The 26,871-nt window shown below is 38.8% G+C and overlaps 1 protein-coding gene across 2 annotated transcripts in view; it reads right to left on the bottom strand.

The window, feature by feature from the left end:
• PLOD2 (procollagen-lysine,2-oxoglutarate 5-dioxygenase 2) overlaps positions 1 to 26,871 on the bottom strand; it is a 125,243-nt gene that overhangs the window by 62,552 nt on the left and 35,820 nt on the right. For both annotated transcript variants that reach the window (XM_055569417.1, XM_055569416.1), the window contains exon 2: positions 254 to 345. In XM_055569417.1, the coding sequence (XP_055425392.1) occupies positions 254 to 345 (92 nt within the window). The remainder of the gene's footprint in view (positions 1 to 253; positions 346 to 26,871) is intronic.

The raw sequence follows: 26,871 nt of genomic DNA, 5'->3' as shown, positions 1-26,871 counted from the left end.
GTTTTATAGAACATGTTTTTACAAAGCATTAGCAAATACTAGGAAATTATCGTCCGAGTGGCAGAATATTAACAAGGCTGAAACCTATCTTTAAAATAATCTAGTAAGTGTAAACTAACAGCAATTATGTAATCAAATTTCATCTCCCTCCTGTGGATTATAGATCATGTTGCTATTGTTATTGTTTTCACTATGAAAAACGTACTTCAGGCACACAGTCTAAAATCTCCATGAATTAAAAGATATACCATACCTTCACAGTATAATTGAAGTATTTGGCTGATTGCATAAATCGATGGAATCCATCACTTTCTTTTGTTGCTACAGTTATGACTAATAATTTATCTGCAAAGACAGAGGGAATAACATAAGACAGTTTACCAAGAGGCTAACTACTCACACTTTACAGAGATCACTATAGTGATTAGAGACCTCATTAAACCCATGGGAATGTTTTGGTTTGTCAGTCTACATGAGAGTAAACAAAGAGCTGTTGAAAAACTAGGCAATTAAAATTGGCTATATTACTACCAAATGACAGACTGTCAAATAATGAATTATTTTAATGGTAACAAAGTACATTAATATTTAAGATAAAGCATGCCCTCAACGGACGATTTCAGCATTAAGAGAAACACTTCCAAAATTGCACAAGATTTTATCTGTAAAGACCAACTCTCCTACATATTATCTAATCAACCAGCTTCATTGTCACCTATAAATCATTGCTGATGAATACAAACATCAGTTAGGTTCAGAAGGACATTACATTCCTCAAAGCACACATACAAAACAAAAAGATCCAATCATGAGATTAATCCTAACTTTTTCAAATAAATTATGACAAATTGGGAAAAAATACTTAGAAACAGAATCTTAATATTTTTCCTATCAAAGAATGTTTGTAAATGTGAAGTCTATAAAATCCACATTTATATCACCTTCAATGTTTTATTTTTTCATTAAAGAATAAAAAGAACCAAAATCAACACTGCCCTAGTAAATACACAGCTTTGAGTCATCATTTTATAATGGATTATTATCTTCAATCTAACAAAACACCTCTTCTTAATAGAAGAAAACAGATTTAAGGAGTCATCTCAAATTACCTATAGAAGCTATTAAGGAAAAATGCTTATCAGAAAAAGACATGTTGGGCAAATGCAAAAAAGAAACAAACGCATCAGAAAACGCCAAAGGTGCTAGAGCATTTTCTTTTTTAAACCTTAGGGTATGAGAGGACCAGTGGACTAAGAAAGCAAAATTAACTGAGAAAGCAAAATGTCTTTTTGACATTCTAAGCACTGAGTTCAGAGAAGGCAATGGCACCCTACTCCAGTACTCTTGCCTGGAAAATCCCATGGATGGAGAAGCCTGGTAGGCTGCAGACCATGGGGTCACTAAGAGTCTGAAATGACTGAGTGACTTCACTTTCACTTTTCATTTTCACGAACTAGAAAAGGAAATGGCAACCCACTCCAGTGTTCTTGCCTGGAAAATCCCAGGGACGGGGGAGCCTGGTAGGCTGCCATCTATGGGGTCACACAGAGTCAGACAGGACTGAAACAACTTAGCAGCAGCAGCAAGCACTGAGTTATGTCATTTGACTCTCAATTACTGTTATCAATAAGAAAAAATTTACAGTGTTAAGTATCTCCTAAACAATAAACAACCATTGAAAATGAAATACATAGCATTAATGTATTATCAATTTAGTTCAGTGCAGTTCAGTCACTCAGTCGTGTCTGACTCTTTGTGACCCCATGGACCTCAGCACACCAGGCCTCCCTGTCCATCACCAACTCCTGGAGTTCACTCAGGCTCACGTCCATCGAGTCAGTGATGCCATCCAGCCATCTCATCCTCTGTCATCCCCTTCTCCTCCTGCCCCCAATCCCTCCCAGCATCAGAGTCTTTTCCAATGAGTCAACTCTTCGCATGAGGTGGCCAAAGTACTGGAGTTTCAGCTTTAGCATCATTCCTTCCAAAGAAATCCCAGGGCTGATCTCCTTCAGAATGGACTGGTTGGATCTCCTTGCAGTCCAAGGGACTCTCAAGAGTCTTCTCCAACACCATACTTCAAAAGCATCAATTCTTCGGCGCTCAGCTTTCTTCACAGTCCAACTCTCACATACATACATGACCACAGGAAAAACTATAGCCTTGATTAGACGGACCTTTGTTGGCAAAGTAATGTCTCTGCTTTTCAATATGGTATCTAGGTTGGTCATAACTTTCCTTCCAAGGAGTAAGCATCTTTTAATTTCATGGCTGCAGTCACCATCTGCAGTGATTTTCGAGCCCCAATAAATAAAGTCGGACACTGTTTCCACTGTTTCCCCATCTATTTCCCATGAAGTGATGGGACCAGATGCCATGATCTTCGTTTTCTGAATCTTGAGCTTTAAGCCAACTTTTTCACTCTCCACTTTCATCAAGAGGCTTTTTAGTTCCTCTTCACTTTCTGCCATAAGGGTGGTGTCATCTGCATATCTAAGGTTATTAATATTTCTCCTGGCAATCTTGATTCCAGCTAACAATCTATTAAAAACTATTTCATAAGATCCAAGGTAATCATTAAATTTTGAAAATAAACAAAATATAAATAAGTGTAACACACATAAAGAAATCAATTCAAGCAAGTCAATCAACAAAAAGGAAAACATTACCATGAAGATAAATATTAACATTTTTATATATTTTTCTAGAAATGTGTATTTCTCACATAACTTCCACCATTATGAGAAACAGATATTCAAGCAAAAATAAAAGTCATTTTCAATAAAGCTGTCAGCACTTTTCTAATAAATTAAAATCACTTTTCCAATAAATTATTCTTTTTTAAAAAACAAAATTTCATTTGTAAAGTTTCAAACAGGGCTTAATCAATTAAGAAAACGACATATTATCATTCACAATAAATTCTGAATAAAAGAATACTAGATTCTCTTTCATAAGAGTAAAGGAAATACTTTTTAAGTACTTTTCACTGTCATAAAATGACTATATTTAAAGACAGCTTTCTTTACTAGCTTTTTCTACATAAATCAGAGTATTAGCTATAGGTTTACAGATTTTGCCTAGATGGATTTTTATACTTAAATTTTCAGCACAAAATTAACAGCAAGGATTTCACCATCCTCAATAGGAAAGTAATGTTGGCCAGACCCTCAGACAGACAGAAATATTACCTCATCTAATGACTCAGAAGGCAAAACTAAAAATATGCAGCCTGACTGTGTCTGGCAATCCTTTGCCAAATAAGGACTCCTGTTGTTTCACTATTACTGCTAATTATAAAAAAGTAAAACCAAGTAATAAGTAATTTCATCAAAGAAAGGTCTATTCAATAACATTACATACATATGTTTGTTTCTTCTTACCTGCTATTAGTATCATAACTGTGAGGAAAATAAATCTTACTCAACTAGGAAGTAAAAGAAGAAAGGGCTGACATGTACCACTCACAAGTTCTTGCCAGCCAGTAGTTCAACAGTTCAACTTGCCCACTGTCTTATGACATATTCTTGTTAAAAACTTTAACCTACATTTAACACATAATTCAGATTCCAATAAAATTCATACCACAAGTTTACCAGAAGTATTAGGACAGAAGATCAACTGATCTCCAGAATCAATGTCAAAAGAGAAAAAGAGGAGAGGGAAACTAGCATACTATATCCCACCAGAATTAAGAGACAATGCAACCAAACATACATCACTGCCTTTATTAGGGTCCTGATGTGAAAAGTCGACTGCCAATAAGGTATCTGTGAGAAAAGTAGGGCAATTTGAACACTAACTTATATTTGTTAATATTAAGAAACTATTACTCATTTTTAGCATGCTAATAATGGTGCTGATATTTTTTAAAGGGTCCTTATAATTTAGTACTCTTGCCTGGAAAATCCCATGGACAGAGGAGCCTGGTAGGCTGCAGTTCATGAAGTCACTAAGAGTCGGACACGACTAAGCAACTTCACTTTCATTTTTTACTTTCATGCATTGGAGAAGGAAATGGCAACCCACTCCAGTGTTCTTGCCTGGAGAATCCCAGGGACGGGGGAGCCTGGTGGGAGGCCATCTATGGGTTCGCACAGAGTCGACACGACTGAGCGACTTCACTTTTCACTTTATAATTTAGAGACAAATACTCAAGTATTTACCCAATGAAAGGATATAGTGTTTGTGATCTGTTTTAAAATTCTTAGGGGTAGATAGGAGGCAATGGAGGAGGAAGATAAAAAATTAAACAAGATTGCCCACATATGATAATGGTTAAAACTGAATTCCATTTACATATGTTTGGAAATTCCTACAATTAAAAAGCATAATCTATAATATTACAATCTGAAAAATATTCAATATAAAACTTGTTTTAACAGTCTGAAAAGGAAAAATGGAATAGACAGAAGAAATTTTCTAAACAAAGAATATTATAATTTAAACAACTTATAATTAGTACCTTACCCAATCCACCCACAACAACCAAAAGGATCAAGTGAGATGTTGAGAAAATGAGCTTGAAAAATGGGCACCCATCAGCTACTAACAAAACCAGTCTAAGAATGTGATAAAGATAAGCCCAACTCTGGCCAAATATAACCTCTAGAGCCACGGTCTGACTCTGTCAGAAAGTGGAGTAATGCAGTTACCATGAGCAAGAAACATGTAATGCATCAATAGAGTGTGGTTGATGAGAACCATTTATCAAATGAAAATCACATCAGAGCCAAAAAAAAAAAAATCCTTCTATAATCATATGTACAAAGTCCACCAAAATGCCTAGCACTATAGTAAGGTTTAATAAATATTTTAGTGGCTTAATAGTTAGCTCTCTAGAAAAATTTAGATGAATAACATAACCTCTCCAAAAATCAAGGCAATTTATTTAGAAAGGCAAAAACAAACAAACAAACAAAAACCACACTATGTTCTCTCTTAATGAATTTACAACTCTCAGAGAAAAACGCATTGTTAGAGTCATGTTTTTTCTCTAGATGTTGACTTAATAACAGAATTTATCAATTTTTAGTGCTGACCTAAATTTTCTTTCCAAAAACAAATCATAGCTTTAAAATAGGAAGTTTTTGGCTAATATGTCCTGTCTCCAAATGATTCTTCGATCAGCCCATAAATCCAGCTGAAATTCATTGTCTTAATGACAGGCAGCACATTCAGTAACTTAGCACCAGCCCAGCTACCTTTGATCTTACTCAGAGGGATAAATTTCCTATCCTTCCAAGAAACTTTCTCACACTCAGTCTTAATTTTAAATTTGCAAAAATTAAAAAAAAAAAAAAAAATTCTACCCAAGAAGGAGCTGTGAGTACATTGCCCTTACTCTGCTATAACTCATTTTATGAAAGAAGTATCTTTCATCTATAAAACTCAGTGGTGCTCAACTTTCTATTCAAGGAACACATTTTCTAGGAATGGTTACCATAAGAGCCAGCAAACTTTCACTGTAAAAGTTCAAATAGTAAATATTTTAGGCTTTGTAGTCTATATTCAATATGTCACGATTCTCTTTTTTTTTCCTTTCTTCTTTAAAACATTTCTAAAATTTAAAAAAAAATTTTCTAGGTTTTCTGGCTGGCTGAATAGAAACAGTTATGGGCCAGATTTGGCCTAAACATTATAGTTTGCCACTGTGGCTGGCCGTATGGATCTGACAACAAACTATATGGGTTCCAGTCTCAGACCTACCACTTACTACTTGTTTGAAATTGGTCAATTACTTAAACTCTGTGTCTCATGTTTCTCACTTATAATATATATGTAATAATAGTACCTGATAGGCTTGCTGTGATGGTTAATGAGTTAATATATATAAAGTGGATGATACTACATATGTGTTAGACAGTATCTTACTTTTTCTCCTCAAAAGATAAATATGTAAGGGAGGTTGTAGTTGAAATGCAAATCTCAGCAAGTTATATAACTCAATCTCCATCTCTATCAGTTATTTATTCAAGAACTGTCTTTTTTATTATTAATTAATTTTTATTGAAGTACAGTTACTTAAAATGTTGTATTACTTTCTAAAGTACAGCAAAGTGAATCAGATATATGCATAGATATATCCTCTCTTTTTTAAGTCACCACAGAGCACTGAGTAGAGTTCCCTGAACTGTAGAGTAGATTCTCATTTGTTGTTGTTCAGTGGCTCAGGCCTGTCAGATTCTTTGAGCCCCATGGACTGTAGAACGCCAGGCTTCCCTTTTCTTCATCATCTCCCGGCGTTTGCTCAAACTCTTGTCCGTCTTCATTCAGTCAATGATGCCATTCAACCATCTCGTCCTCTGTTGTCCCCTTCTCCTGCCTTCAATCTTTTCCTGCATCAGGGTCTTTTCTAATGAGTCAGCTCTTCATAACAGCTGGCTAAAATATTGGAGCTTCAGCTTCAGCAGCAGTCCTTCAAATGAATATTCAGGGTTCATTTCCTTTAGGATTAACTGGTTTGAGCTCCTTGCTGTTCAAGGAACTCTCAAAAGTCTTCTTCAATACCACAGTTCAAAAGCTTCAATTCTTTAGCACACAGCCTTCTTTATGGTCCAACTCTCACATCCATATATGACTAGTGGAAAAACCATTGCTTTGACTATATGGACATAGGTCAGCAAACTAGTGTTTCTGCTTTTTAATATGCTGTCTAGGTTGGTTATAACTTTTCTTCCAGGCAGGGAGTGTCTTTTACTTTCAAGGCTGCAGTTACCGTCTGCAGTGATTTTGGAGCCCAAGAAAATAGTCTGTCACTACTTCCATTGTTTCCCCATCTATTTGCCATGAAGTGATGGGACTGGATGCCATGATCTTAGCTTTTGGAATGTTGAGTTTTAAGCCAGCTTTTTCACTCTACTTTTGCACCTTCATCAAGAAGGAATTTAGTTCCTCTTCGTTTCTGCCATAAGGGTGATATCATCTGTATATCTGAGGTTATTGATATTTCTCCCTGCAATCATGATTCCAGGTTGTGCTTTATCCAGCCTAGCATTTTGCATGATGTACTCTGCATATAAGTTAAACAAACAGCTTGACAATATACAACCTTGACATACTTCTTTTCCAATTTTGAACCAGTCCATTGTTCCATGTCTGGTTCTAACTATTGCTTCTTGACCTCAGGTAAGGTGGTCTGGTGTTCTCATCTCTGTAAGAATTTTCCACAGTTTGTTGTGATCCACATATTCAAAGGCTTTAGCGTAGTCAGTGAAGCAGAAGTAGATGTTTTCTGGAATTCTTTTGCATTTTCTATGATTCAACAGATGTTGGCAATTTGGTCTCTGGTTCCTCTGCCTTTTCCAAATCCAGATTGTACATCTGGAAGTTCTCAGTTCACGTGCTGTTGAAGCCTAGCTTGAAGGGTTTTGAGCATTACCTTGCTAGCACATGAAACGAGTGCAATTGTGCAGCAGTTTGAGCATTCTTTGGCATTGCCCTTCATTGTGACTGGAATGAAACTGACCTTTTCCAGTCCTGTGGACACTGCTGAGTTTTTCAAATTTGTTGGCATATTGAGTGTAGCACTTTCACAGCATCATCTTTTAGGATTTGAAATAGCTCAGCTAGAATTCCTTCACCTCTACTAGATTATCATCAGTTACCTATTTTTATATATAATCATGTATATATGTCAATCCCAATCTCTCAATTCATCCCACCCCTCTCTTTCCCCCTTCTTGTCCATAGGTTTGTTTTCCATGTCTGTGTCTCTACTTCTATTTAGCAAATAAGTTCATCTATACCATTTTTCTAGATTCCACATATACAATATTTGTTTTCCTCTTTCTGACTTATTTCACTATGTATGACAGTCTCTAGGTCCACCCACATCCCTACAAATGTCTTTCAACTTTCAAGATTTCATCATACTGGTATAGCACTGTCCCTTTATCCATGGTTTCTGTCACCCATGGGTCAATCATGGTTTGAAAATATTAAATGGAAAATTCTCAAAATAAATAATTCATAAGTTGTTAAACTGTACACCATTCTGAGTAGAATTGACTAAAAAATCAGTTACAACCTGAAAGCAGAGAATTTGGTGGGAATGTTAAGGACTCCAGGCCTGGGAGACTGTAGCCCTGAGAGTATGCTCCAAGGAGGCAGGGTGGGGAATCAGGCTATATACAAGTTTTCAGCAAAAGAGATAGACAGTCTGAACATCAAAGATTACTGTTAAATAAGGAAAACCAGATATCGGGCTAAGGTATCTAGCATTTCTCTGTGTATGAAAGAGGCAATCCTCTGGGCTCACTGAATTCATTCCTTTCCTATGTACCTCAGCGATCTAGGGCCAAATCTTGTTTCTTGATTATTTACGTCCTTGATTCCTTGTTCACCTTAAGGGGTGGCAGATATGATGGATGGCAGCTTCTTGCATCACCTCCCTCCAGCTTCTCATCAATCACCATGGGGGGGTGACAGCATCTGCAGGATCACAGGCATTGTGTTCCCTTTTGGGAGCTCTCATTCACATTTGGAGGGCTGCAATTGCTGATAGCTGTGACATTTCTTGCTCATCAATATGGCAGAAAATATTTCACTTCACAGTACCGTGGTAAAATCTCCTGCCCTCCTGCTCTCTCCCACCCATGACCTGAATCATTGCCCTGTCCAGTGTACTCATCAGTTAGTCACTTAGTAATTGTCTCAGCTATCAGATGCACTGTCACAGCATCGCAGTGCTTGTCTTCAGGTCACCCTGACTTGACTTGGCCATAAGTCACCCTTATGGCCCCAAAGCACAAGACTAGTAATGCTGGCAATTCAAATACACCAAAGACAGCCATAAAGTGCTTCCTTTAAATGAAAAGGTGAAAGTTCTGACTTAATAAGGAAAAAAAAACCTGAGGTTTCTAAGATCTACACTAAGAACAAATCCTCTATCTGTGAAATTTTGAAGAAAGAAAAAGAAATGCATGCTAGATTAACTTTCTCACTTCAAACTGTAAAAGACACAGCCACAATGCATGATAAGTCCTTATTAATATAGAAAAGGCATTAAGTTTATAAATATTTTGAAAGATCACATTCACATAACCTTTATTATATTGTTATAACTATTCTATTATTATTGTTAATCTCTTACTGTGCCTAATCTATAAATTAAACTTCATCATAGATATGTAATATGTATAGGAAAAAAACAGTACATATAGGGTTTGGGACTATCCACAGTTTCAGGCATCCACTAGGGTTCTTGGAATGTACCCCTTACTGATAAGGGCTGGGGGTAGATAGCAACTGTAATGGGGAAAAAAATCTATGTAAAAACAGTTCAAGTGGAAGTGGTTTATTAAAGTAATATAGAAACTGTACATACACCTTCTCAAGTCTTTTCATTTCTCTCCGTCTCCAAGCAAGTTTACTCAAGTTATGACTAGTCCTTTTCCACAACACCCTCCTAAACCCCACTACCCCCACTCCAATCATATCTCTACAAGGCAGATTTACCTTTTCAAAACCCTTAGATATCTAACCACGTCACCCCATTGCTAAACATCCTTAAATTACTTTCCATTGCTCTTAGAATGGTGACCAAGCTCCATTACCTCAAAGTTCTTGACTACCCCTGTCCTCTCTGATCTTATTCTCCATTATGTTCTCTCTCCTCCAACTGCAGGCCTTTTTTCTGTTCTCCAACAATGGCCTGCTCCCTCCCACCCTGAAGATAATTGTGGATGCAAAGCCTTTACCTAATTTCTCCTCTGATCTCTTGAAGTAGCCACTGCCTATTCAACTCATTGAGATTCTTATATCTATGCCATTTTCTCAGGGGAAACTTCTCTGACCTACTCAAGCAGGTCAATGCCCATTATACATTCCCACTGCATTCTCTACCTCTCTTTTGGAGCACTTTATGACAAACTATAATTTTATATTAATTTGTACAGTTATGATTTGAGATTAGAGTCTCTTTCCCCAACTAGACTGTAAATTCCAAAAAGGCAGAATGTTTTTTGCTCAGCCCGATACCTCCAGGGCCTATCATACTGTTTAGCATGCAGTCGATTCTTAACAAATATTTTGTTGAATGAACAGATTCAGGAACAATGGATGTTATGTTTTATCTGTGCATGTGTGCATGTTAAGTCCCTTCAGTCATGTCTGACTGTTTTCAACCCTATGGAGTGTAGCCTGCCAGGCTCCTCTGTCCATGGAACTCTTTAGGCAAGAATACTGGAGTGGTTTGCCATTTCCTTCTCCAGGGGGATCTTCCCGACCCAGGGATTGAACCTGGGTCTACCACACTGCAAGCAGATTGTTTGGATGTACAAAATAATTTGTTCCTGGCAAAATCCCTGTGTAGTTTGTATTATCATATCCAATCCACAGATGAAAAAACTAAGGTTAAATAGTTTAACTTAGCCAAAGTCACCCAAGTTACCAGCATAGCAGAAAGTAGAATTTCAGTTATTTCTCACAGTCCATTTCTTTCCAGGGTTTCATGGGCCTCACTTGGTGGTGAGAGGTCAAGAGACTGGAAGCAAAATTTGTTTTATTACATGTACAGAAGATATAACACAGCAAGCCTAAGACTTCAATCTTACTTTGCTGTGTTGATCCCCAACTAGCATCTGGAAAGCTGACTTTGGAGATGATTTCCATCATTCCCAGATAACAACAGCTCATTGTATCTGAATTGTACAAACAAGGTATCTATGCTGAACACCAGCTTTCCTTCTAGGAGTTGGGAATTTTGATACAGAAGTTGCCTCTGTGACCAGCCCTGAATAAAAACCTAAGTCTCTAACATGTCTCTAACTAAGTCTCTAACAAGTCTCTGAGTAAGTCTCTAATAAGCGGTTCCGATAAATAACTTTCCACATGTGTGGTCACTAGTTGCTGGTGACTCCCCTGAGAAAAGACTCTTGGAAGCTGTGTTTGGTTTCCCTGGACTTTGCCTATGTGCCTTTTCCCTTTGCTGACTTGGCTTGGTATTCTTTCAATGTAAACAGTCATAGCTATCAATATGACGATATGCTGAATCATGAGTCCTCCTACTGAATTGGGGAGCCTGGGAATTGTCTTGGGGAGAGCTTACCCATTATGCTTCTAGCTACAGGCAGCAAGTCTTCATCTAAAAGAGGCACTATGGGCCTAACTGATTATATATCTGATACCTGACTATTAGATTCTGGGTTCAGAGGCCAGGCTAGAGAGATACAGAAAAGACTCCAAATAGACTCCATAAAGGAAATATTTAATAGATAAGACAATCACACCCTGCTTCTCTACTGGTTGAGAATCATTTCATTTTTGTTAAGTGAAGGATAATTGTTTTACAGAATTTTGTTGTTTTCTGTCAAACATCAACATAGGTATACATATGAGAATCATTTAATTTTAACATAAACTGTGATCCCAGAGTTTACTCTAGCAAAATCCACTTTTTTTATAGGGAAGGAAACCAAGACCTGAAGAGAAAATCAGACTTGTCCAAGAACCTGCAACTGGTGGTAATCAGCCTAGGACTGGAATTGATGATTCTTAATTACTAAAAAAAAAAGTGGCTTTTCTAGGTCTCATTACACAATTTTGTTGCTTTTTTTAAGCACTGAGTCACTTAAACACTGTGACAAACTGAAGTCATGGAGTCTAGGTGGCAAGAAAACACATTTTATTTTGTAGAATTGTTGAAAGAAATTCAAGAGACCAAAATTCCTCAAAAGCAATTCACACCACAATTTCAATGAGGAAAAAAACCTAAAAAGGATATGTCAAAGAGACATCAGAGGATTCCTTAGTATTTTTGTAGGAAAAAGGGGAGAGAGGAAAGGCTTGAAGCAAAAAATAACTTTCAAGCATTAATGCTACATAGGGAGCATCTTCACACGTTAGTATTTAGATGGATGCCTAAGTTCCACAGCCCCCTCTGGACAATGTTCTCAGTCACTAAGTCATGCCCAGCTCTTTTCAGCCCCATGGACTGCAGACTGCCAGGCTCCTCTTTCCATGGAATATTCCAGGCAAGAATACTAGAGCAGGTTGCCACTTCCTACTCTAGGGGATCTCCCCGACCCAGGGATTGAACCCGCATCTCCCGCATCTCATGCCTTGGCAGGCAGATTCTTTACCATTGAGCCACATATGAAGCCCTACTCTGGGCAACACACAGACATAAGGCAAATGAAATGAGCTGGGGGGTGGTGGGGGAAGGGTAGCATGTGGGATAACCAACCATCCCAGTCTGCTCAGGACTAAAAAGGTTCCCAGAACACAGGGCTTTCCGTTTTAACACCTGAAAAGTCCAGGATGAGTTGGTCACCCTAGCAGTATGAGTAGTGGGACTACAGAGGGTAAGTATTGCTAGTTATGTGTAACAGACTGGATGACAAATGGTCCACGAGAACATTAAGTTAGGATAAACTCTTCTGGAATCAGAAGATCAACACCATATATCGAGTGAAACAGGACCAGATTAAGACTTCCAGAGGCCCTGGTCACCAGAAGGTCAAAGTGCACTAAGACAATCTCCACTCTTCAGAAGTACCTCTCTTCTCAGTTCATAGCCAGTGCCTTTTCTCCATGTCCTCACATGAGGAGGGGCCTAGGGACCCTCTGGGGTCTCTCTCTCTCTTATTAAATATTTATTTATTTGGCTTCACCCAGGTCTTAGTTATGGCATGCAAACTCTTAGTGGCAGCATGTGGGATCGAGTTCCCTCACCAAAGATTGAACCTGAGCCCTCTGCATTGGGCGCATGGAGTCTCAGCCACTGGACCACCAGGGAAGTCCCTATGGAGTCTCTTTTATAAGAAAACTAATCCCATTCATGACGGCTCTACCCTCATGACCCAAGTCTTTCCCAAAGTCCTCACCTGCTAATACTATTATCCTTGGATAGTGGAGGTGAGAATTTCAACATATGAATTTGAGGGGGACACAAATGTTCAGGCCATTGTAGTTACATACCTGTTGACTAGTAAACATGCCTATTTGATAAAACACTTTCATCTATGAGAACTGTGTTATATAAGCCAAATAAGAATAAACATTGATCTCTGGATATCAGCGTAAGTAGACCTAATGAATATCTTTCTCACAAATAGGATCAAATATCTCATACTGTAAGTGTCTTCATAATTTTAACATGGTGAAAGGGGCTGGGGCATCTTCAGAACCTATTTTATAAAAACCTTAATCAAAGTCATTGTGATTCTACCCTCATGACTTAAGCATCTTCCAAAGGTCCCACCTTTGTGGATTAGGATTTCAACATGCAAATTTTGAGTGAACACAAATATTCAAATCATATTAAATATGAAGTACAGTTAAAAGTACCCAGAATGTTTGTAGTAGCCTGGATGGGAGGGGAGTTTGTGGGAGAATGGTTACATGTAAATGTATGGCTGAGTTCCTTTGCTGTTTCAGCTGAAACTATCACAACACTGTTAATAGGCTATACTCCAATAGAAATTTAAAAGTTTGTTTTAAAAAAAGCACCCAGAATGAATGGACTGTCTTGAAAAAGCAATGTTTCCTATCTTTACAAGTATTTATAAAACTAATACAAAATCATATTCCAGAATTTATGACTTGGAGAACACAATTGATCTCTTCAAAAGTTAGGAAATGTATACCTTGAATGCAATTTTAATGTCAAAGGAAAAAGGATCAGCCCTCTTCACAGAGCAGCTCCAATCTGTTGAATTCCAATGGTTTAAAGGTTACAGCAAACTCCAAAAAAGAAAGACACTGGTAATGAGAACCTCCTTTGAGTGCGATGGTGTAACCCATCTGCTTGGCCAAATGCTTCAGCAGAAGACTATGAACTGCCTGCCAGAAATCTGGTCTCAAGGTTGTGTGTTGCTGCTAAGTCGCTTCAGTCATGTCCGACTCTGTGTGACCCCATAGACGGCAGCCCACCAGGCTCCCCATCCCTGGGATTTTCCAGGCAAGAACACTGGAGCGGGTTGCCATTTCCTTCTCCAATGCATGAAAGTGAAAAGTGAAAGTGAAGTCGCTCAGTCTTGTCTGACTCTTAGCGACCCCATGGACTGAAGCCTACCAGGCTCCTCCATCCATGGGATTTTCCAGGCAAGAGTACTGGAGTGGGGTGCCATTGCCTTCTCCAAGGTTGTGTAGTTTGTTCAAATAGATTATTGCATTTGATACAATCTTATCTATTGCTCTTTATTCCATGTTTTGCGTAGGCACTAAAAATGTCTCCTAGACTCATAATCAAAGGGTATCAATAATAAAGTTAATTACCAGAACGAAACAGCAGGGTCTGAGATAATACATTCCTGCTAATTCACCTATAATTGAAAAAAACAAAAACAAAACAGTTGTCCAAGGTCAGAGGCCACCCTGAGATGCACTTGTGGTCCATCTGAGACAAAGTTGTAAGGGTGAGGTGCCTAAGCCAAGATGAACCCCACTTCCCTATAATGGAAAACAAACAAAAAATCTTTTTAAAGACTCTTGCCTAACCCGAAGGAATGAGAATAAATCAATCTGTGATGCAAAATTAAAAGCAGACCTGATAAAGTGTGGCAGGGCTGAAAAGGAAACAAAAGACCCAATTTTCATTCATCATCCTCAAGTACACTGAAACATTTGCTTCTCTCATTCCACTATGCCATGAACACATTATAATTACATAATTTTAAAGAAGGGCATTTCCCACTGTACCCATATAGCATAAAATGAACACAATTAATCTGTACAGCAGCTCCTCCTCACCTGCCTTGAGAGTTTTATGGCATCTACTGTATTTTGGCAGTTCAGAATACTACCCTACAACTTGCTGCTGCTGCTAAGTCACTTCAGTCGTGTCCGACTCTGTGCGACCCCACAGACAGCAGCCCACTAGACTCCTCTGTCCCTGGGATTCTTCAGGCAAGAATACTGGAGTGGGTTGCCATTTCTTTCTCCAATGAATGAAAGTGAAAAGTAAGGGAAGTCGCCCAGTCGTGCCCAACTCTTAGCGACCCCATGGACTGCAGCCCAACCAGGCTCCTCCGTCTATGGGATTTTCCAGGCAAGAGTACTGGAGTGGGGTGCCATTGCCTTCTCCACACAACTTGCTAGTTCCTCACATTGGCTAACAAGTTGAAGCTGCCATATAAGAGATTACTAGGAGGACGTCCCTGGGGTACAGTGGATAAGAATCCGCCAGCCAAAGCAGGGGACACAGGCTCAATCCCTGGTCCAGGAAGATTCCATATGCCACGGAGCAACTAAGCCCTGTGCCACAATTACTGAGCCCACCAGCTGCAACTGAAGCCGGCAGGCCTAGAGCCCAGACTCCACAAGAAAAGCACCCACAGTGAGGTGCTCCCACACTGCAAGAGTAACTCCTGCTCACTGCAACTAGAGAAAGGCAGCACAAAGCAAGGAAGACCCAGCGCAACCAAAAATAAATAAATAATAAAATCATAGCTTAAAAAATTAACTAATTTTAAAAGATTACTAGGAAACTGAATTAGCCCATTAGACAGGAGAAGCAGTTCTAAGAAGGAAGCTCATAGTGAGAAATGCCAACCTCAAGAATCAAGCAGTCTCAAATAACCTAACTTTACAACTCAAAGAACCAGAAGTAGAGAACAAATGAAGTTCCAAGTTAGTAGAAAGACTCTTAAATGGTACGTATCCATTTGCGTCTCAAGGTATATTTTCTCTTTTGATTTCTTCTTAGACTCATTGCTTGTTCAATAACATGTTGTTTAATCTCTACATACCTGTGAATTTTCCATTTTTCTTCATGTAATTAATTTCTACCTTAATACCATTGTGGTTGGAAAAGATGTTTGACATAATTTGAATACTCTTAAATGTATTATTGCATCAGTGATGCCGTTCAGCCATCTCATCCTCTGACGCCCTCTTCTCCTTCTGCAATGATGCAATAAACATGACCTTGGGCAAACTCCAGGAGATGGGAGGGAAGGACAGCCTGGCGTGCTGCAGTCCATGGGGTCACAGTTAGGCACAACTGGGCAACTGAACAACAACAAATGAATTAAGATTTGTCTTGTGACCCAACATACGACCTGTCTTGGAAAATGTCCCATATGCACTTCAGAAGAATGTGCATCCTGTTGTTTTTAGATGGAATTTTCTGTAAATATCTGATCTAACATGGAATTTAAGGTTGATGTTTCCTTATTGATTTTTCAGTCTAGATACTCTAACCATTGATTAAACAGGGTATTAAAGTCTCCTACTCTTATTGTATTACTGTTTATTTCTCCCTTTATGTCCATTAATATTTGCTTCACATATTTAGGTGCTCCTATATTGAGTACAAATGATGTATCTTTTTGTTGATTCCCCCATTTATCATTATGTAGAATCTTTTCTGTCTCTTATTATAGTCTCTGTGTTAAAACCTACATTGTCTAATATAAGTACAGCTACTCCAGTTTTTCTTTTGGTTCCCACTTACATGGAATATATTTTTCTATCCCTTTACTTTTGGCTTGTGTGTTTCTTTATATCTACATAAGTCTCTTGCAGGCAACATGTAGTTAATTCTTAGTCTTTTTTGGTTAAACTATTCAGCCACTTTACATATTTAGATTGGAGAATTTAATCCACTTACATTCAAATAATTATTGATAGACATGTTCTTACTGCCTTTTTGTCATTTTCTTGCTATTTTTGCAAATAATTTTTTTCATCATTTTAAAAACCTTTACGTATCTTTGAGATATTTTCAATATCTCAAATGGAATCTAGCAGCAGAGTATTCCATCATATGAATGAACCATAATGTGAATACAACCATACTAATGGCAGATATTATTTCCAATCTAATACTGTACTAAAAAAGCTGCAATTGATAATGATGTACATAAGTAATTTCATACATGTAAGACTGTATCTGTAGAATAAATTTTAAAAATTTCAAAAATGTTCTCCCATTTCAGTTCAGTCTCTCAGTCATGTACGACTCTTTGCAACCCCATGAACCACAACACACCAGGCCTCCCTGTCCATCACCAACTCCTGAATCCACCCAAACCCATGTCCATTGAGTTAATGATGCCATCCAACCATCTCATCCTCTGTCTTCCCCTTCTCCTTCTGCCCTCAATCTTTCCCAGCATCAGGGTCTTTTCAAATGAGTCAGCTCTTTGCATCAGGTGGCCAAAGTATTAGAGTTTTAGCTTCAACATCAGTCCTTCCAATGAACACCCAGGACTCCTCCCATTTACTATTTATCATTTGACCTTTGTTTTGACTCTGATTTCTGCCAGGCAAAATCTCTCTTCCTACTATATTGCTTTTATCAGCCATTACCTCTTACATTTCTAGGTTTGTATTATATTTTAGAAAGTCTTTCCACATATTATAATTACAAAATAATTTCCCATATTTTCTTCCATTTTTTATAGTATCACTTTTTCATATTTTTTCTTTCATCATATGGTTGAAGTTAAACCTGACCACATGATGAATCTGTTGAGGTTTTATCTAGTATTATTCCAAACAAGGAATTCTGTGCATTCCATTCTGAATTATTAAAGTGAAAGTGAAGTCGCGCAGTCGTGCCTGACTCTTTGCGACCCGTGGACTGTAGCTCCTCCGTCCATGGGATTCTCCAGGCAAGAATACTGGAGTCGGTTGCCATTATTAAAACCGACGTCAAATCAATACATTAATGTTTTAAAGAGAAACATTTTTTATGTCAACTATGATTGCAAGGTGATTTGTGATTATTTAAAGAGAGTAAAAAAAAAAAAAAAAAAACCAAAAGAATGTCTCAAAGTATACAAATACTGGAAACACCAAAAGTAACAGGAACATAATTCTGTCCCATAAATTTTTTTTTTCTAAGTAAAATTGGCTTTATAACAATTGGCTATAAAGCCCCACATAAAAGGTTCTCTATGTGTTCCCATCTGCCACAATGACAAAATCTCACCTAAGATGGAATTATCTCTGACCTAATCAGCTCCCTGTTGTCTATGTGTTTGTTATTCCCTCCTCCGTATTTCTTCTTTCAGTTTTGAAGAGTAACTTCCTTGAATTCTAAACTAGGTCATATGGTAAAAGAACAAGTCTGTGGATGATTAACCTCAGGACCTTGAGATGGCCAACCTCCCAGAACAGCCTCAAGTCAAATCCAAACCCCTGCATCACATTTAGATCCAGGTTAATTCCATGGGGTGGGGATGGTGATAAGTGTGCACCTCAACATGGGACTTAGAATGTTTGAAGGACAACAACAGAGGAAATCTACCTAAATGACCCTTTACAATTTTACATCATTCAAAACAATATATTAATAAAACCTTGACCATGCTAACTGAGTTTAGTGCCCATTATAATGTGTATGTAGGTCCATTTTAACAGGAAGCCAAAGGTCTTTCTGAACATGTGTTTATATTCTCCTGGTGCTTGAAGTACAGTTTAATTCCAGTTGGAAATTAAGGAAAAAAATTTTAAAAGATTGGTATCATATAGTGAACACACATATGTGATTAAAATAAGTCCTCATAAAGAGTAAGTTGGGATTCCCAGGTAGCAATAGTGGTAAGAAACCACCAGCCAATGCAGGAGATGTAAGAGGCTTGGGTTCACTCCCTGGGTCAGGATCATGCCCTAGAGGAAGACATGGCAACCCACTCCATTATTCTTGCCTGGAGAATCCCCATGGACAGAGGAGCCTGGTAGGCTTCAGTCCACCGGGTTGCAAAGAGTTAGACGTGACCAAAGCAACTTAACACACAAGAATACACAAAGAGCAATTATTTTTCAGTGTTTGATTTCAGTCTATTATCATTCGGGCAATAAAGAGACAGAACGTGTATAATGTATATCACCCATCTTCAGGCAAAATATTTAATTTTATATGTTGACACAATGTGTTGGCTTTCATGGTTTCTACGATAATCGGGCCCCCCTCTGCAGGCCTCTATACATTGCCCCTGAGGCCATTTAACCTCGTGCCAAGAGTTCACACCAAGCTATTCTCAGTCCTCAGGTTCCTGCATGCCAAGCTCTTCTGCAGAGACATGTTCCTTTCCTTAGTAATTGAGTTTTCTGCTCACTTTTCCCACCAGTGGTCAGATACCCATCATAATATATTATTTCACAAGATGACTTGAGTCTGGTTTTGTATGTTCTTCCTCAACTTTAGCTCCTGTCAAAATATCCCAGGCTCAGAGCTGGTACCCCAAGTGTTTACTATCCAGGAAAGGCCATGTGCTACCTGGGTCTTAGCATGGCTTACCAGTCTCAAGATTTGCCCAAAGCTAATGCTACAACTTCCAAGTTCTCTGCTAACCTTCTACTGTTCAAAATTAACTCCACAAGAAGAAAATCTGAATCATGGACTTACGCATTCACTAACAGATTTCCATTCCCCTGGCTGTCCTTTATCCTGTAGACATATTTCCCAGTTTCTATGTTGCAGAGAAAAGGTATTGTTTACTCATTCTTAGAACATTCTACCCCTGGCCTTCCTACACCTACTTTAGTTTCCTTCCATCTCTGGGAATTGCTAAACTCTGAAAATGTAACTGGATTCTTAACCCAGACACTTCCAGTCCAGTCCATCATGCTAATGCTCTTGTCCAGTGGTTCTCAATCATCAGCTTGTATCAGAAATACACAAAGCCTTATTAAAATATAAATTTTCTGGATCATATCCCCAGAATTTTTCATTTGTCATATCTTAGGAGAGATTTGGAAATAAATTCTGTGCACCAAGCATCAGCAACAGGAGATGCTGATAATGCTGAACATGGATCACATTATAAGAACTATATCCTAGGTATGCCAGTAAACATACATATCTATATATCTCTAATTCTAGACAACAGCCCGATGATATAAAACAATGAAGAAAGAAGTCAAGAGTAGCTGCGGGTAGTGCCACAGAAGAAAAAAATTTCAGGCGGGCCTCAAAGATGGGATAAGATGAAGATAGTCAGAAATGAGGAGGAAATAATAGTGTTTTCAGTATCCAGAATGACAGGAAATGGCTAAATTGCAAATCACAACTTAGCAGTGAGAGAGACCAACTATCAGCCAAGATGTGGAAAACCACAAAGGCCATGGCCAGGGGCACTGAGCTGTAAGAGACAGGAATGTCCCTGAAAGGTCTAAACAGAGAATTAACATTGTTAAAGTGCCATAATTTCATCACTCCTTCAATAAATATTATTGTATGCCTGCTATATGCCAGACACGCTTCAGAGTTTGAAGATTCCAGAGTAGATACAAGAGACAAAAAGTAAATATTTGCCATTGTGGAGTTTATATTCTAATGCACAGGAGCAAAAACCAAAACAAAAAATAATTTCTTCTAACTTACAGGGCTAAAGACAAACAGCTTAAATTGCTGGCATTTGGAATAGCATAGACAAGTGTCATCAAGAAAGTGGTGTGAAGTGGAAGGAGTAGTTAGCCCTGCTAACTACTACTAGTAGTTAGATATCTGGGTGGATGCTTTCCAATAAGAGGAAAGAACAAATATGAAGAATCTGAATGAGCCAGTTTCAGGTCTCATAAGCCTTTGGAGGGAAGGGGGCGGGGAGTACACCACAGAACACAAGGGAGAAAATGAGATACGTATAGAAATCAGAGTGGCTAGATTTTGCAGGGCCCAGAAGGGCATTTCAAAGATTCTGACTTCTACTCCAAATGCAATGGGAAGCTACTAGAGGATTTTGAGTACAAGGATGACATTGCTAAAAGTTGCTAAAATATCAATACTATTACTATTACAGCTATGACTGCTGCTACTGTTGCTACTGCAACCATGAAATTAAAAGACGCTTACTCCTTGGAAGGAAAGTTATGACCAACCTAGACAGCATATTCAAAAGCAGAGACGTTACTTTGCCAACAAAGGTCCGTCTAGTCAAGCCTATGGTTTCTCCTTTGGTCATGTAGGGATGTGAGAGTTGGACTGTGAAGAAGGCTGAGTGCCAAAGAATTGATGCCTTTGAACTGTGGTGTTGGAGAAGACTCTTGAGAGTCCCTTGGACTGCAAGGAAATCCAAGCAGTCCATCCTAAAAGAGATCAGTTCTGGGTGTTCTTTGGAAGGAATGATGCTAAAGCTGAACTCCAGTACTGAAAGGTTGTTGTTGAATCACGCGAATACACCGGGATTCTTGGCCCCTGGAGGAGAAGAATTCAATCCGGGGCCAGAGACGAGGCTTGATCACTCAGAGCTTTTGTGTAATAAAGTTTTATTAAAGTATAAAGGAGATAGAGAAAGCTTCTGACATAGGCATCAGAAGGGTGCAGAAAGAGTACCCGCTTGCTAGTATTAACAATGAAGTTATATAATCCAAAGAATATCTGGAGGTTGTAAAGACCTCATCAGACCTACTCCCATAATTTACATTTTAAGATAACACTGTCCTCAGGCAAGATACATCCTTGTAAAGACCAGGTCTACTCCCATAATTAACATTTTAAGATAACAGAAGGTTGAATCCAAAGACTGTCCTTAGGCAGGATACATTATTGTTATATAATCCTAAGGAATGTGGAGAAAGAAAAAAAGTTTGTCCTTTCTTTCTTGAGAATTCCAGACCCTTCTCTCCTTGGGGACCCCTAGACTCCCTATCAACCTGCCTAGGAAATGACTCTCTCAGTACTTTGGCCACCTCATGCGAAGAGTTGACTCATTGGAAAAGACTCTGATGCTGGGAGGGATTGGGGGCAGGAGGAGAAGGGGATGACAGAGGTTGAGATGGCTGGATGGCATCACTGACTCAATGGACAAGAGTCTGAGTGAACTTCAGGAGTTGGTGATGGACAGGGAGGCCTGGTGTGCTGCTGCGATTCATGGGGTCGCAAAGAGTCAGACACGACTGAGTGACAACTGAACTGAACTGTTGCTACTAAAATAGTGTCTATCATGTTCAGTTCAGTTATGTTCAGGTCAGTCACTCAGTCGTGTCTGACTCTTTGCGAACCCATAGACTGCAGCATGCCAGGCCTCCCTGTCCATCACAGGGAGTTTACTCAAACTCATGTCCATTGAGTCAGTGATGCCATCCAACCATCTCATCCCCTTCTCCTTCTGCTTTCAATCTTTCCCAACACCAGGGTCTTTTCAAATGAGTCAGCTCTTCGCATCAGATGGCCAAAGTATTGAAGTTTCAGCTTTAACATCAGTCCTTCCAATGAATATTCAGGACTGATTTCCTTTAGGATGGACTGGTTGGATCACCTTGCAGTCCAAGGGACTCTCAAGAGTCTTCTCCAACACCACAGTTCAAAAGCATCAATTCTTCGGCACTCATCTTTCTTTATAGTCCAACTCTCACATCCATACATGACCACTGGAAAAACCATAGCCTTCACTAGACAGACCTTTGTTGGCAAAGCAATGTCTCTGCTTTTTAATATGCTGTCTAGGTTGGTCATAACTCTCCTTCCAAGGAGTAAGTGTCTTTTAATTTCATGGCTGCAGTCACCATCTGCAGTGATTTTGGAGCCCCAAAAAATAAAGTCTGACACTGTTTCCACTGTTTCCCCATCTATTTCCCATGAAGTGATGGGACCAGATGCCATGATCTTCATTTTCTGAATGCTGAGCTTTAAACCAACTTTTTCACTCTCTTCTTTCACTTTCATCAAGAGGCTCTTTAGTTCCTCTTCACTTTCTGCCATAAGGGTGGTATCATCTGCATATCTGAAGTTATTGATACTTCTACCAGCAATCTTGATTCCAGCTTGTGCTTCTCCCAGCCCAGAGTTTCTCATGATGTACTCTGCATATAAGTTAAATAAGCAGGGTGACAATATACAGCCTTGACATACTCCTTTTCCTATTTGGAACCAGTCTGTTGTTCCATGTCCAGTTCTAACTGTTGCTTCCTGACCTGCATACAGATTTCTCAAGAGAAAGGTCAGGTGGTCTGGTATTCCCATCTCTTGAATTTTCCACAGTTTATTGTGATGCACACAGTCAAAGGCTTTGGCATAGTCAATAAAGCAGAAATAGATGTTTTTCTGGAACTCTCTTGCTTTTATGATGATCCAGCGAATGTTGGCAATTTGATCTCTGGTTCCTCTGCCTTTTCTAAAACCAGCTTGAACATCTGGAAGTTCATGGTTCACGTACTATTGAAGCCTGGCTTGGAGCATTTTGAGCTTTACTTTACTAGCGTGTGACATGAGTGCAGTTGTGCGGTAGTTTGTGCATTCTTTGGCATTGCCTTTCTTTGGCAATGTCTATCATGTAGATACTACTAACACTTTTAATCTATATACTATGTTATTTCAATTTTATATTTAAATATGTTGCCCCAATTTAAACACAGGATATATGGCAGGACCTCTACATGAACCCAGACAGCCTGGCTCCACAGTCTGTGCCCATAACTCCTATACCATACTGTGCCCCATAATCAGACTAAAGTTTAACAGGCTCATTCTGGTTTCTACGACTGAAAGAAGTCAAGAGTAAAGTTAGGAAGCCTGACTGGGACAGAATTTACAATAATTTAGGCCATGGTGACATGCATCAAGGAGTAGCTTTAAAGAAGATAAAAAGTGATATATCTGGATATGTTTTGAGAGCAGATTAAACAAGATTGACTGCCATTAAATGTGGGGTTTGAAAGAAAGTAGTGAAGGACTCCAGATTATTTAAGATTAACCTTATAGGATTAGTCTGCTGCTTGGGTAAAACGGTAAGTGCTTAAATCAAAAGCAATTACTGTGACTTTTAAGATGGCAAAAAAATCTAAATGCCACAATTCCCGTCCTAAAGGGGAGACAAGTCCCTGTAACTTCTCTTTTGTGATACTTGTTTGTCCCTGAAGGAGTTATGGACTCCAACCAACAGACAACCTAAATGTAGATGAAGTGCTTTATTTTAACACATAAAACAAGAGGATGGCTGAGCTCATTCTAAAACGTAAAACTTTTCTGTATCCATAATAGTTACTTAGATATTCACTGGTTTTAGAAATCAACATGCAGAGGTTTTTTCTCTTTTTTAAATCTATTTTTGTAGAATATGCAAGCCATACTTGCACATTCCTGTATAAATGCCATCACTTTAAGTCATTAGTAAGAAATGTGTTACAAGGATTAGAACATGTATGCAGAAAAGCAACTGGGGAGAAGAAATATCAGCTGCTGGCAAAGAGCCCTGTTAGAGGAAGGTCACTGTGAAAACGCAGACCCTCCCTCCCCTTTCTTTCCCATCTCCTGAACAATCACATTCAATTAATACCTCACCCACTGGTTCCTTAAAAAGAACAAAACACAGGAAGGCATGAAGTAGTCATTAAAAAACACACATATTTAAAGCAGATGTTCATAAAAGAGCTCCCTTTCGAATGTAACCTAATCTCACCAGTATAAATCCCCAGGGAGTGGGGGAGGGTTTGCTCCTATATACTGGGTCAGAGTGTATCTTACAGAGTCAGCAGCTCATTCGGCGACCCTGTGCAGATGCCCTAGTTGGAAAACTTGGCCAGTGTCAAATGGCGCCAGCTGCTGCAAGGACTCAAAAACCCAAGCTCTCAAGAAGCCTCTACACAACAGAATTAAAGAAGACATTCCCACTGCTGGAGTGGTCCTGGCATGACTCATCAGAGAGCCGGTCCCCAGCAAAGTCTTATTTCACTGGCACCTGGAAGCAGGGATAAAGCATTCAGTATTTCTTAGCATCGGGGGACCTCTCCAACATTCCTCACTTCCTATTAATTTCAAATTCTCACAGTAGGAGAAAACTCACAATAATGTCCTAAACAGTATATTGCTAAATATACACATATACATCAAATAACACTATATGTATTTTTTCAGAAATAAACACTATGGTTTAAAACGAGAATAGAGAAGACTTATTAAATTCACAAATTACTCTCTATCCACATTTTTGGTCATTGAGAATTCCAATTATTTAAGTTGTGGAGTCTTTGATCTTTCTCTAAATACTTTTTAATAGAAATCATTGTATAAAATACTATAATTAAGCAAAAAATACTAAACAAATATAACCTCTTCCTGATGCTTTGTGATTTCTTACTGTACATTCCAGTGATACAGTAATTCCCCAAAACACATCTCATTCTACACAGCCATATATACCCATTCCTAGTGGGCCCAGACAGTATTTTTCACATCTTGCTGCTGACCTTTAATTTCACAGTCTCTATTTTGATGTCTGAGTATCAGAATGTCTGCTTCTATCAGTAACATGGCAAATTTCTCTAGTTACTGCTTCCTTGTGATTTTTATACTGTATTATGTATGCTGAGGTAGAAAACTCATTTGTTCATGCTGCTGCTGCTGCTAAACCACTTCAGTCATGTCCGACTCTGTGTGGCCCCATAGACAGCAGCCCACCAGGCTCCCCCGTACCTGGGATTCTCCAGGCAAGAACACTGGAGTGGGTTGCCATTTCCTTCTCCAATGCAAAAAGTGAAAAGTGAAAGGGAAGTTGCTCAGTCGTGTCCGACTCTTCACGACCCCATGGACTGCAGCCTACCAGGCTCCTCCATCCATGGGATTTGCCAGGCAAGAGTACTGGAGCATTGTGCCATCACCTTCATGTGTTCAAAATGTGTATTAAATAAAGTCACTAAATAGTTTTCCTATCTTTAATCATAACTAACATACAGAAACAGCTGGAGGTTTAGATTAATCATGGCCCAAAAATAAAAGTATGAAGTTAATTACCTGTGTTAAAAGTAAAATTGCTACACTTTTAAGTGTTCACCAATAATAAAATGATCACTACCACACAAAGTCTTTAGAGATGTATCTGTAGCCTACTTGAACTATAAATGCTACCCAGATGCAGGTTACAAAATAAAATCCAACGCTAAGGACGTCCTACTTCATATTGAAAGTTAGGTTGACCTAAAACATTCTCAGGCTGAAGCAGTGAAAAATATCTCAGGCTTCCTTGGTTATTTGCTGAAAACTTGCGTTGCTTTGATAATTATTCAAGTGGTGTGGAAAAAAATTCAAATCCCCTCTGGACAAGAAAATACATGTACATGCATTCACACAACCTACCTACAAACTCTTCTGCCAAAATAAAAAGAGTAGTATTGACAAGAAGCGAATACTATAGAAAAAACCTCCATACTCTTCATCTTTTGTAAGATGTAATCTTGGACCTATCTGTATAGTACAGCCACATAAAGAGCCCAGAACTCTTTTCAAACCAATTCATCAGGCAGAATTTCTGGGTTCTTCTTTTTTCTCCTTTCAGAGTGGGAGATCACTGTGGTGAGAGAGAGAGAAACTCTTGTGCATCAAAGGAGCACCACAGAGGCAAGGGGATCAGGAAATTTCAGCCTGAGATAAGAAAAAGGAGCCCCTTGTCTCAGGGGTTTATATTCCTCAACTTCAGATTTAAGGCTTGACTTCACTCCACCTTTGAGCTCTGCAAATAATCCTCCCTGACTTTTATCGTCATTCTCTCACCAACTAGTCACTGACTATTCTCTGTGAAATAGGCACTGTACTAAATGTTGGAGATACGATAGCTAAAAAAAGAAAAAAAAGAAAAAACACGAGTATAATGTAAATTGCAGGAGCATATGTAAACTTAACTCCTAGTTGTCACACAGCAGTTCAGTTCAGTTCAGTTCCTCAGGCATGTCCGACTATTTGTGACCCCATGGACTGCAGCACGCCAGGCTTCCCTGTCCATCACTAACTCCCAGAGTTTATGCAAACTCATGTCCATTGAGTTGGTGATGCCATCCAACCATCTCATCCTCTATCATCCCCTTCTCCTCCTGCCTTCAATCTTTCCCAACATCAGGGTTTTTCAAATGAGTCAGTTCTTAGCATCAGGTGGCCAAAGTATTAGATTTTCAGATTCAGCATCAGTCCTACCAAAGACTATTCAGGACTGATTGATTTCCTTTAGGACGGACTGGTTGGATCTCCTTGCAGTCCAAGGGACATTCAAG

Source organism: Bubalus kerabau, chromosome 2, assembly GCF_029407905.1.
Source record: "Bubalus kerabau isolate K-KA32 ecotype Philippines breed swamp buffalo chromosome 2, PCC_UOA_SB_1v2, whole genome shotgun sequence".
In the NCBI taxonomy this organism is placed as follows: domain Eukaryota; kingdom Metazoa; phylum Chordata; class Mammalia; order Artiodactyla; family Bovidae; genus Bubalus; species Bubalus kerabau.
This window is presented reverse-complemented; position numbering and strand designations above follow the sequence as displayed.